Source organism: Hypanus sabinus, chromosome 6, assembly GCF_030144855.1.
Source record: "Hypanus sabinus isolate sHypSab1 chromosome 6, sHypSab1.hap1, whole genome shotgun sequence".
Lineage (NCBI taxonomy): Eukaryota > Metazoa > Chordata > Chondrichthyes > Myliobatiformes > Dasyatidae > Hypanus > Hypanus sabinus.
In genome coordinates, this window is record NC_082711.1 from 97,176,817 (window position 1) to 97,190,277 (window position 13,461).

The 13,461-nt window shown below is 42.3% G+C and overlaps 1 protein-coding gene across 6 annotated transcripts in view; it reads right to left on the reverse strand.

Moving 5' to 3' along the window:
* crppa (CDP-L-ribitol pyrophosphorylase A) overlaps window positions 1-13,461 on the reverse strand; it is a 316,111-nt gene that overhangs the window by 48,631 nt on the left and 254,019 nt on the right. Inside the window, exons 10-11 of one of the 6 annotated variants that reach the window (XR_009512725.1) lie at window positions 2,271-2,420; window positions 300-495 (exon numbers count right to left, since the gene is read on the reverse strand). The exons of 3 other annotated variants lie outside the window; for them this stretch is intronic. Coding sequence is in view for 1 of the 3 variants with exons in the window: in XM_059972645.1 (XP_059828628.1) it covers window positions 484-495 (12 nt within the window). In the remaining 2 variants the exon portion in view is untranslated. Of the gene's footprint in view, window positions 1-299; window positions 496-2,270; window positions 2,421-13,461 lie in introns of those variants that run through there. 2 more of the 6 variants (XR_009512724.1, XM_059972645.1) reach the window with 2 other exon arrangements.

Sequence of the window (13,461 nt, forward strand, 5' to 3'; positions counted from 1 at the left end):
TATAAGAAAATTCAAAGGTTTTAATAATAATGATTTCCTTAGCAGCAGCTAATTACTTCAGCATGTTACTTTTATTGCTGAATTTGAATTGTTACCAACTCAACATTTTAAATACTAAAATTATTGAGAGTAGACTTCTGGTCCATAATAGCTTTAATAACGCTCATATCTGATGAATCTCCTCAAAATGAGAGCTATTTGTTTGGAATGGATTGATTCTTTTCACTTTAGACAGCCTGGATGGATTATCCTCTTTGAAACAGAATTCCAAGGACGAGATATTTTCAACCTGCCTTTTCAATTCGGCACAGTCTTCTCCAGTTCCTCGGCACTTGCTCATCAGACTGGTAGAAGTTTGTGGCTGGATTCCTTATGTCAAGAGAATTTTCATCATTGGCAGTATGAAGAATGAAGAATTGGAAAGACAAACTGTCTTCCTGGAAGTAAACATTGTAATCCTCCATTTTCCATAATGTTCTGGCCTCATTCAGTCCCCTGAGAGGTAAAATAATTAAAAATTACCACAGCCAAAGCAGGAAAACGGAATCTGATAATAATCAAAATGAGGAGATCTGTGGGAGGCAGCAGAGGCAGAAAATGATAAGTTAAGTAAGTGGGAAAAATTGACAGGGTGTCTAAAGTTATTTCACATCAGACTAATACCCAACAAATTAAAGAGACTTTTAATCCCACTACTTTCAGATAGTTTCACAGCAGTGCAAGAAAGCCAGTGTTATAATCCATGCACCATCTATATCCTGTCTCAATTTTCAATTGAAAAGGTTCTTTGAATACACTCCCAGAGCCATTGATCCCAACTTTTGTTGAACCTTATAATATTTCTCAACAAAAATCCTGAAAAAAGCCCCTTAGAAACCATGGATAAATCATTGCTTACATTACTTTATATCCAAGGAATGTTACAATCTATGAAGATCGGTATAATTCATTAAACAACTATAACAAATTCAAAACAGCTGTGAGACGAAAAGAGATTCGATACAAACTACTACATCTTGTCCATTTTTAAAAGGCACGCTGTACTCTCTACAATGTGACGGAGTGATTATGCATAGACAAAGGCTGATCATTGTCTTTAAACTCTCCAAATAACCCAGCATGATACTCAGAATTAATCTGGTATTTTCAGGGAAAATAAAAACTTACACATGCAGTTCCAAGTAAAGTTCTTAGGTAAAAGAAACAAAGAAAGCCAACAGCAATAAAATCAATAGCAGTGCAAAGACCCTAATTTATTTCAATAGACTCCCTGCTGCATTATAATATGTTCCTGTTTCGTTATTTACATCAACATCTGCCTCGGCACTGGAAATTTTAATTTTGGTTAATGGAAATGAATCATTTATTAGAAAGGCTGAACATCACGAGCGAGAACTGAATCTAAGAGACAGAAAATTAATTACATGGCTTTAATAATTTTTATGCTTAGTGGTTGGGTTGGTAATCAAAGTATATATTTTTTTAAGTATGTAACCTCTCCTCACTGTCAATGCAGCAAAAGTAGAAAAAAGGGCTAAATAACGTACCTCAGTCACAATGACAAAGCCATCCCCACCACTGAGAGCATCTATTAGCAGTGCTGCCTCAAGAAGGTGACTTCCTTTGCACATTTTTTCTCTCTTCACTATCATAATTTACATTCTCTGTGTTGTCTCACCTACTTGCCTATTATGCCGTTGCAAACGGGGTTTTCATTGTTAAGTGTACCTCACCACACTTGTGCACAATACGCTTCTTTGGTGTTAAAACCAACAAAGTTAGGTCAAACCCCGAAGGGAACTTTGTTGTCTCATCTGTGCTCACTTGGATTTGTTCCTCTTCAGTCAACTACAGAGTGACACTGATGTGGATCAGGTCGCAAACCTAGTCTTTTACATTTGGACTCATTTGTATCGAGTGCTTGGGAATACAACTAGACCTTTTATACCCGCAATATTGACATAGAACAGTACAATACAGGAACAGGCCTCTTGGCCCACCACATCTGAAATGGCCATCTACTGAATTCCATCTACCTGAACGTGGTCTGCTTTCCTCTGTTCCCTCCCTGTTCATGTCTACTGAATCCTCTTTACCTGCTACTTGTCTGGAAGTGCACAATTCCTAAAACCACTTAAGATAAAATTATGTAAGGGAGATACAATATATTTCTAACATGCATCTTTACCACCAACCCGGCAGAAACATCAGAGGAAATCCTGTTGCTATTTTGACTTAAATTACATGCTTTTAATGTACTGATACCTTACCTTATAACAGATAGGTTGATGGGACCTGATATAGTTAGTATAACTGTGGGAATAGGCTTGAATGTCTCAACTCACTGCCAACACTCAGTGCCCGAGGCCCTGTTGTTTGGGTTATCAGGGCTCTCGTGCTTCAACGCTTTGTATTTCCTTCTGGAGAGAAAAAATAAGTCTTATCTTTCTTAAGGCCAGACAATGACTGAGAGAGCATGGATCATATTTGTTTACAAGTGAATTGCTCGGAGTTATAGACACATTTTTCTCTGTCATCTTCCAGGCTAATCCATTCATTAAACCACCTATTATTTTGAAAGAACATCAACGGTATAAAACCTTCGATATTAGTTTGGGGGACTAAACTCTCTTTTAGTGTTATGTTAGACTAGTGTTGAGTGACATGACCACTTCTGGTTTCTACTTACCCACATTTCAATGAAAAAGTCAGAGTCAGGAACATGTGAACTCTTTCACCATTTCTGTCACCCATATGATGATCATTTTCAGTTTTATTTTAATAGCAGTAAATTAGACCATTAACACAAAAAAATTATATTCCAAAGTTCAGTAGTACAAACAAAACCTATATAATGTTTTTATGATGATGTACACACTGCCCCAATGAGCACAAATAGTTATTTAAATAACTCTTAAATAGGGGTCAAAGATCATTTCCCACCATAAATAATGAATTTGGCATTCCTCCAGGAAACAAATCTGAAACTAAATAAGCAGATTTTAAGGGACTGTTGATGTCTCAAAATCATTCAGTTTCAATAGTACCATAATTACACGTGTGCTCTCTCCAACCAATGGATCTGGCTCTCTGACACCAATGAACATTGCCTTAAAATACAGGACGAAAGTATCAGTTCTTTATTATTAACCATGGGCACACACTCCAATTTCAGCATAAAATATCCCGTTGCCTTCCCACTTACCACAAAGAGCATTCACAACACATGGTCGAAATTATTCATTCAATTCTATATTGCAGTGACAGTCAGTGCACTTCTCACAGGGTCCTTGGGTTATGAAAGGCTGACTTAATGGAAATCCAACTCCCATTTCCACACATTTGAAAATATGTTTTACAAATTACTGATATTTACAAAAACAACATTTCATGGTATTCATAAATTACTGGATGTGCTATACATTCTAATAGTTTAATTATAGGTAGTGTTTAGGTGATTATTCAATGAAATGAAAGATTAATAGCAAGCATGTCAAGAAATATGGTAAGTATATTGAAATCTGACATTCTTGACTAAGAGAAATGGACAATTCTCAGGGAATAGAACCCTTACATATCCCAGGAACTCTCTTAAAGGTGCCTCCTAAAATAATTCCATGTACAATATAAAGTAATTCATATTACTAACAAGAAATAATTGGGCAAAGTCCTTGAACTTTAGAATCAGAATCAGATCTGATGTATTATCACTGGCATATAGCATGAAATGTGTTTTGGCAGCAGTACAGTGCAAGATATTAAAAAAGTTATTGTGAGTTACAATAAAAAAAGTAAAAAGAGGAACAGTGAGGTGGTGTTCATGAGGTCACGGATCATTCACTAACCTGATGGGAGAGGGAAAGAAACTGTTTCTGAAACATTCAGTATACACGCTTTTGTACCTCCTCCTTGATGTAGTAATGAGAAGAGGGCACATCCCGAATGGTGGGGGTCCTTGATAATGGATACCACCTTCTAGTGGCACCCACCGCCTTTTGAAGAAGTCATAGATGGTGGAGTGACTTGTGAAGATGTCACAGATGATGGAGTGACTTGTGCCCATGATGGAGATAGCTGAGTTTACAACCCTCTGTAGCCTCTCTTCATCTTATGCCTTGGAGCCTCCATACCAGGAGGTGATGTAACCAGCTTAAGGATCCTCCAGTTCTTCTTTGAGCAGAGGTTTAAGTAGACTTCTCTACCACTGCCTTCATTTGTTTAAATTTGTTCTCAATGAGCAACTTCTCCTTTATATCCACATCTCTTCCAGATTAATGGACTATTTATCAGCACAAGGACCAGTTGCCGATGCCTGAGAAGACAGCCGAGGATATGAACTGTGATTTGGCTTCTGTTTTTACGAAAAACTCTTATGGACCTATGGGCACTGCCGAATCACCCCCACTATTGATGGAGTCTCAGGAGGTGTTCTCGGAGGAAGGTTCAGGGGTAATTGCAGCATCCACCTACAAAGATTTGGAAGAGGTCTTCAGTAAAGGAAAGTCTTTGACTCTTCCACTGCACCATCCCTATGACGTGCCACAGATCTATGTTAGGTACATATCCTCCACAGGAACGATTATACGTGTTCTGAGGCCAGAGTATATTAAAGGGGAAGTGGAAGATGGCATTCAACACATCGACAGGGCACTATGAATACCTGGTCGTGCCCTTTGGCCTTGTGAGCAGCAATTTTCCAGGCCTTTAAAAATTATGTGCTCCAGAATGCTCACCATAAATATGCCTTTGTCTTCTTCGATGAATCAGTATCAGAATCAGAATCAGGTTTATTATCACCTAATCTAGACATCTTAATTTCCTTAAAGTCTGTGGAGGCGACTATCCCCAGCAGAGGTGAATTACAGCATTGGGAATTGGGAGCTACTCCCTGTCAAGTTGGCTCTGGAGGAATGGCATCACTGGCTTGAGGGGGCCAAGAACACTTTTATGATATGGACAGACCACAAGAGCCTGGCTTATATTCAGAGGGTCAAGAGACAGAATTCAAGGCAGGATGGGTGGTCTCTTCTCTTTAAATGTTTTACTTCCTTCCTGAGCTACTGTCTGGGATCTAAGAACCAGAAGCCAGATGCCTTGTCCCGTCAGTTTGACATACCTGAACGAGAAAAGCAGTCTACCACCATTTTGCCCCAAGCCAAGGTGATACCACTTATTCATTGGGGGTTCGACACGCTTGTTCACAAAGCCCAGGAGCAAGGGGAGATTCCTCAGAACAGTCCTCCAGGTTGGTTGTTTGTTCCTAGTCCTGTCCAGTCTCGAGTTCTTCAGTGGGGACATGCATCACGAATGACATCTCACCCACAGATTAACAGGACCCTAGAGTTCATTATAGTGGCCTGAAATGACGAGGAAGGTCCATCAATACGTGCAGGCATGCGAAGTGTGCGCCCGGAACTAGGAACTCTACACCCTACCTCCAGGGCTCCTTCACCCTCAGCTAGTTCCAGAAAGACCATGGGCTTGTATCGCCATGGGCTTTGTCATGGGTCATCCTCCTTCCAAAGGGGAGACTGTTTTCAAGTTAATTGTGAATCATTTTCCAACGGTCTGCAAATTAATCTCCTTGGACAGACTTCCACCTGTGGTGGAGACAGCCAAGACTGTCCTGCAGCAGATCTTCAGGATCCACGGTTTGTGTCGGATCACGATCTGCAATTCACATCGCATTTCTGGAGGGCGTTTTGCAAACTGAATAGGCAACGGCAAGTCTTTCCTCTGGGTTTCACCCGCAGTCCAAAGGCCAGATGGAAAGAATGGACCAAGATATGCAATGAACCCTCAGATGCCTGGTTTCTGCAAGACTTAATGAGTGAGAGAACATTTGTTGTGGGCAGAAGTAGCCCACAGCATTTTACCACATTCGGCGCACAGGATGTTTCCTTTCGAGTACCAATTTGGTACTCTCCACCATTCTCCCCTGAGCAGGAGGCTGAAGTTGGGGATCCTGCAGCTGAAGGTCTCGTCGGATGTTGCATGGAGAGGTGGACTAGGGCAAGGGAGATTTTATTAGCTTCTACCTGGAAGGTTGAAGTAAAGGCTAACCGCAAAGACAGGACCAGTTTTACAGCCTGGGCAACAGGTCAGGCAGTAGACTCAGGATTTGCCCCTGTGAGTGGAGTCCAGGAAATTGTTGCCCAAGTTCATTGGACCCTTCAGGATTCTCAGGAAAGTAAACCTGGTGGCCTACACCTTGCAGCTCTCCTACCCTCAAGATCAATCCCACTTTCCACGTTTCCAAGTTAAAGCCTGTGTTACAAATCCAGAAACAATGAATATATGATTGAGACAGGGTTTTTTTAATAACAAATAAAATGTTTATTAAACACTACCTAAAAAAAACCCAAAAGTAAACAAACAACTAACTTAACCGGAAGTCAGCTGCGATACGGCAGCTCGAACAGTTCTTAAAGCAATAATGTGAAAACAGTTCTCAAAAGTAGTAATTCAAAAGTCCAAAATGATTTACTGTCCATTAAAGGAGAGGCTTTCCTTGATAATAAATTCTCTTCTGTGGCGTTACTGCTGTTCCCAGTCGAAGTATGTTATTCCCCGGAGGATTTACGATCAAAGGAAATGAAATGGCTTAAAGGCATTGACTTTTCTTTGACAAAACTTTGCATCCAACTCACTGCTCTTTTGGCAAAGCAGAAGTTAACATGGACACAGGTTACTAATTCCTCATGCGAAGATTAAACAAAGGTCGAATCTGTTTCGCTGTCGAAATTAACATTCCTTGATCTTTCAGCTTCCCGAACCTTGACGAATCTTCACTCTTTGACTTGATTTTAACTGGCAGTATTGTAGCAAAACTGCTGGCAATAACCTTTGACTTAAGGCAGAAAGTAAAACTCCACTTTTAAATGAAACTGCATCATAACATCGGAATACGCAGCAGCATGGAGTCACTACACAAATTCAACCACGGACTGCCCACGTTACAGGGTGGGGTTCTTCTTCTATAGCCAGTTAAAAAAAACTACCACATGACCTCTCACTGGCGGGAAAAAGATGTCACTCCCCCATCACAAGACCATTACCTCATCTCCAGCATAGCTTCAATTATATCACGGTCACGTGACAGGTACAAGATACCCACGGGCACGTAACACCTGTGAACACCAGCCTGTTAGCCCCACCACCATCAGTCCCACTGCCACCTAGATTTATTAATGGGGAACAGGTTTTCACCGTGAGAAGGATTTTGGCATCGCATACTGTTTGAGGTGACTGACAATATCTTGTGGACTGGGAAAGATTCAGACTGCAGGAGAGGTGCTGGGTGCCTGAAAGAGACATCGTAGATCCAGTTCTCATCCATGCCTACAATCATCGTCTCTCCAAGCCGCTGGGGCTGTCTAGAGTCAACCATAGGGGAGAAGGCCCTGCTATGACACACACCCATCCACATTGGCTTCCAAGGTTTAGATGCGCTAACTTCCCACATAGCTGGTGGGCTCCTTCACAGATTCAGGACAGTCCCGCTAATTTGCAGTCATGTTTTGGGTCAATAGTAAAATAATAAAAATTTAAATTATAAATCATGAATAAAAAATAGAAAAGGGTAAGTAAAGTAGTGCAAAAAAAAACCGAGAGACAGGTCCGAATATTTGGAAGGTACGGCCCAGATCCGGGTCAGGATCCGTTCAGCAGTCTTATCACAGTTTGAAAGAAGCTGTTCCCAAATCTGGCTGTATGAGTCTTCAAGCTCCTGAACCTTCTCCCAGAGGGAAGAGGGACAAAAAGTGTGTTGGCTAGGTGGGTCGTGTCCTTGATTATCCTGGCAGCACTGCTCCGACAGCGTGCAGTGTAAAGTGAGTCCAAGGATGGAAGATTGGTTTGTGTGATGTGCTGGGCTGTGTTCAAGATCTTCTGCAGCTTCTCCCGGTCTTGGACAGGGCAGCTTCCATACCAGGTTGTGATGCACCCTAGAAGAATGCTTTCTATGGTGCATCTATAAAAATTATAGAGGGTTTTAGGGGACGGGCCAAATTTCTTCAGCTTTCTCAGGAAGTAAAGGCACTGGTGGGCCTTCTTGGCAGTGGACTCTGCTTGTTTAGACCAAGTTGGGTCATTTGTGATATTCACCCCGAGGAACTTAAAGCTTTTGACCTGTTCCACCTGCGCACCACCGATGTAGATGGGGTCATGTGGTCCGCTACTCCTTCTGAAGCCAACAACCAATACCTTCGTCTTGCTGACATTGAGGGATAGGTTATTGCCTTCGCACCATGCCACCAGGTTCTTAATTTCCTCTCTGTACTCAAACTCATCATTACCCGAGATACAGCCTACAATTGTGATGTCATCAGCAAACTTATATATTGAGTTCAATGGAAACTTGGCTACACAATCATGGGTGTACAGTGAGTACAGCAGGGGGCTGAGTACACAGCCTTGTGGGGCACCGGTGCTCAGCATGATTGTAGAGGAGAGTTTGTCCCCTATTTTTACAGCCAGCAACATTTTTAAATTGCAGAGAAAGGGGAGGTGTGAAGGCAAGAGATGGAATTTCTTTGATAGGTTTGGAGACCTAGAGAGACTGACATAGATGTTAAAAACAAGAGAAAATCTGCAGATGCTGGAAATCCAAGCAACACACAGAAGATGCTGGAGGATCTCAGCAGGCCAGGCAGTATCTATGGAAAAGAGTAAACAGTTGATGTTTCAGGCCGAGACCCTTCAGAAGGATCATCCATCTCCACTGATCTCCCTCCTGGCACTTATCCTTGCAAGTGGAACAAGTGTTACACCTGCCCCTACACCTCCTCGCTCACTAAATAGGAGGATATTTCAGATGAATACGCGGCTTGAAAAATGGTGCAAGGGGGAGGGATTGAAATTTCTGGGACATTGGAACCAGTTCTGGGGGAGGTGGGACCGGTATAAACAGGACAGTCTGCACCTGGGCTGGACTGGAACCAGTCCTTGGGGGAGCGTTTGCTACTGCTGTTCAGGAAGCTTTAAACTAATGTGGCAGGGGGATGGGACCAAGTGCAGAGAGACAGAGGGGTGTAAAATGAGGGTAGAAGCAAAAAGTAGTAAGGTGAAAAGTAAAAGTGGCAGGCAGGCAAATCCAGGACAAAAAGCAAAAAGAGCCACTTTTCAACATAATTGTATAAGGGCTAAGAGTGTTGTAAAAACAAGCCTGAAGGTTTTGTGTGTCAATGTGAGGAGCATTTGTAACAAGGTGGATGAATTGAATGTGCAGATAGTTATTAATGAATATGATATAGTTGGGATCACAGAGATATGGCTCCAGGGTGACCAAGGATGGGAGCTCAACATCCAGGGATATTCAATATTCAGGAGGGATAGACAGGAAAGAAAAGGAGGTGGGTAGCATTGCTGGTTAGAGAGGAGATTAATGCAATAGAAAGGAAGGACATTAGCCTGGAGGATGTGGAATCAATATGGGTAGAACTGCATAACACTAAGGGGCAGAAAACGCTGGGAGAATTGTGTACAGGCCACCTAACAGTAGTAGTGAGATTGGGGATGGCATTAAACAGAAAATTAGAAATGTGTGCAATAAAGGAACAGTAGTTATAATGGGTGTCTTCAACCTACATATAGATTGGGTGAACCAAATTGGTAAGGGTGCTGAGGAAGAGGATTTCTTGGAATGTATGCGGGATGGTTTTCTGAACCAACATGTCGAGGAACCAACTAAAGAGCAGGCCATTCTAGATTGGGTATTGAGCAATGAGGAAGGGTTAGTTAGCAATCTTGTCTTGCGAGGCCTCTTGGGTAAGAGTGACCATAATATGGTGGAATTCTTCATTAAGATGGAGAGTGACATAATTAATTCAGAAACAAAGGTTCTGAACTTAAAGAAGGGTAACTTTGAAGGTATGAGACGTGAATTAGCTAAGATAGACTGGCAAATGATACTTAAAGAGTTGATGGTGGATATGCAATGGCGAGCATTTAAAGATCGCATGGATGAATTACAACAATTGTTCATCCCAGTTTGGCAAAAGAATAAACCAGGGAAGGTAATGCACCCGTGGCTGACAAGGGAAATTAGGGATAGTATCAAGTCCAAAGAAGAAACATATAAATTAGCAAAAACACCCGAGGACTGGGAGAAATTCAGAGACCCGCAGAGGAGGACAAAGGGCTTAATTAGGAAAGGGAAAAAAGATTATGACAGAAAGCTGGCAGGTAACATAAAAAACTGACTGTAAAAGCTTTTATAGATACGTGAAAAGAAAAAAAATTGGTCAGGACAAATGTAGGTCCTTTACAGTCAGAAACAGGTAAATTGATCATAGGGAACAAAGACATGGCAGACCAATTGAATAACTACTTTGGTTCTGTCTTCACCAAGGAGGACATAAATAATCTTCCGCAAATGGTAAGGGACCGAGGGTCTAGTGAGATGGAGGAACTGAAGGAAATACATGTTAGTAGGGAAGTGGTGTTAGGTAAATTTAAGGAATTAAAGGCAGATAAATCCCCAGGGCCAGATGGTCTGCATCCCAGAGTGCTTAAGGAAGTAGCCCAAGAAATAGTGGATGCATTAGTGATAATTTTTCAAAACTCCTTAGATTCTGGATTCATTCCTGAGAATTGGAGGGTGGCTAATGTAACCCCACTTTTTAAAAAAGGAGAGAGAAACCAGGGAATTATAGACTGGTTAGTCTGACATCAGTGGTGGGGAAAATGCTAGAGTCGGTTATCAAAGATGTGATAACAGCACATTTGGAAAGAGGTGAAATCATCGGACAAAGTCAACATGGATTTGTGAAAGGAAAATCAGGTCTGACGAATCTTACAGAATTTTTTGAAGATGTAACTAGTAGAGTGGATAGGGGAGAACCAGTGGATGTGGTATATTTAGATTTTCAAAAGGCTTTTGACAAGGTCCCACACAGGAGATTAGTGTGCAAACTTAAAGCACACAGTATTGGGGGTATGGTATTGACGTGAATAGAGAATTGGTTGGCAGACAGGAAGCAAAGAGTGGGAGTAAACGGGACCTTTTCAGAATGGCAGGCAGTGACTAGTGGGGTACCGCAAGGCTCAGTGCTGGGACCCCAGTTGTTTACAATATATATTAATGATTTAGACGAGGGAATTAAATGCAGCATCTCCAAGTTTGTGGATGACACGAAGCTGGGCGGCAGTGTTAGCTGTGAGGAGGATGCTAAGAGGATGCAAGGTGTCTTGGATAGGTTAGGTGAGTGGGCAAATTCATGGCAGATGCAATTTAATGTCAATAAATGTGAGGTTATCCACTTTGGTTGCAAGAACAGGAAAACAGATTATTAGCTGAACGGTGGCCGATTAGGAAAAGGGGAGATGCAACGAGATCTGGGTGTGATTGTACACCAGTCATTGAAGGTGGGCATGCAGGTATAGCAGGCGGTGAAAAAGGCAAATGGTATGTTGGCATTCATAGCAAAAGGATTTGAGTACAGGAGCAGGGAGGTTCTACTGCAGTTATACAAGGCCTTAGTGAGACTGCACCTAGAAAATTGTATGCAGTTTTGGTCCCCTAATCTGAGGAAAGTCATTCTTGCCATAGAGGGAGTACAGAGAAGGTTCACCAGATTGATTCCTGGGATGGCAGGACTTTCATATGAAGAACGACTGGATCGACTAGGCTTATATTCACTGGAATTTAGAAGATTGAGGGGGGATCTTATTGAAACGTATAAAATTCTACAGGCTAGATGCAGGAAGATTATTTCTGATGTTGGGGAAGTCCAGAACGAGGGGTCACAGTTTAAGGATAAAGGGGAAGCCTTTTAGGACCGAGATGAGGAAAAACTTCTTCACACAGAGAGTGGTGAATCTGTGGAATTCTCTGCCACAGGAAACAGTTGAGGCCGGTTCATTGGCTATATTTAAGAGGAAATTAGATATGGCCCTTATGGCTAAAGGGATCGGGGGTATGGAGAGAAAGCAGTTACAGGGTTCTGAGTTGGATGATCAGACATAATCATACTGAATGGCGGTGCAGGCTCAAAGGGCCGATTGGCCTACACCTGCACCTATTTTCTAAGTTTCTATTACTAGCACTCAGGGCCCCAAACAGTCCTTCCAAGTGAGGCGACACTTCACCTGAGCGTCTGTTAGGGTCATATATGTGTTTGGTGCTCCCAGTGTGGCCTTCAGTATATTGGTGAGATTGGGAGACCACTTCACTGAGCACCTACGCTCCATCCACCAGAAAAAGTGGGATCTCCCAGTGGCCACCCATTTTAATTCCACTTCCCATTTCGATATTTCTATCCATGGGCTCCTCTGCTGAAGCGATGAGGCTACACTGAGGTTGAAGGAACACCTTATATTCCATCGAGGTAGCCTCCAAATTGATGGCATGAACATCGATTCCTCGAACTTCTGGTAATTGACCTCCCCCCACTTCATTCCCCATCCTCTTGTCCCTCCTTCACCATATTTCCTTGCCCGCCCATCTCTGGTGCTCCTTCCCCCTTTTCTTTCTTTCAGGGGCTTCTAGCTTCTCCTATTAGATACCTCCATCTCCAACCCTGTATCTCTTTCACCAAACAACATCGTAGCTCTTTACTTCAACCTTTCCAGTTTCACTTAACACCTTGTGTCTCTCCCTGCCCTCCCCTACCTTTTAGCCCTACTCGTTAATTTTTTTTCTCCAGTCCTGCTGAGGAGACTCAGCCCGAAATGTCAATTGTACTGAGATGACTGGCCTGCTGAGTTCCTCCAGCATTTAGTGTTGGAGCCTTTAGCTCAGAGAGTGGCAAAGGTATGCTAACTTTGAACTAGTCTGGAATAAATACAATTCAAAGTAGATTCATGAAAAACGGGTGTGAAACAATCTTGGAACTGTAAGATAAAATACTGCATTTGTTAGAAATCTGGAACAAAATGACAAAGAATACTGGAAATATTCAAGACGTCAGACACCATCTTTGGTGAGAAGGGAGTGGGAGTTAATACGTTGATCTGAAATATTAACTCTATTTTCACGTTACATCACTCCATCTGCTGTGTAATTTCAACAAACAAAAGAAAATCTGCAGATGTTGGAAATCTGAGCAACACACACAAAATGCTGGAGGGATGCAGCAGGCCAGGCAGCATCTATGGAACAAAAGTAGTTGACATTTTGGGCCAAAACCATTTAGCGGGACTGGTGATAAAAGGCTGAGGAGTAGATTTGAAAGGTGGGGGGAGGGGAGAGAGAAACTCCAGGTGATAGTTGGGAGGAGCAACAGAGTAAGATGATGGGCGGGCAAGGAGATAACATGAGAGAGGGACAAGGGGATGGGAAATAGTGAAGGGTGGGGGCTGCGGGGAAGGCATTACTGGAGGTTTGAGAAATCGATGTTCATGCCATCAAGTTAGAGGTTACCAATACGGAACATAAGGTGTTGTTCCTCCAACCCAAGTGTGTCCTTATCCCAACAGTGAGTGGAGGAGGCCATTAATGGACATATCAGAATGTGAATG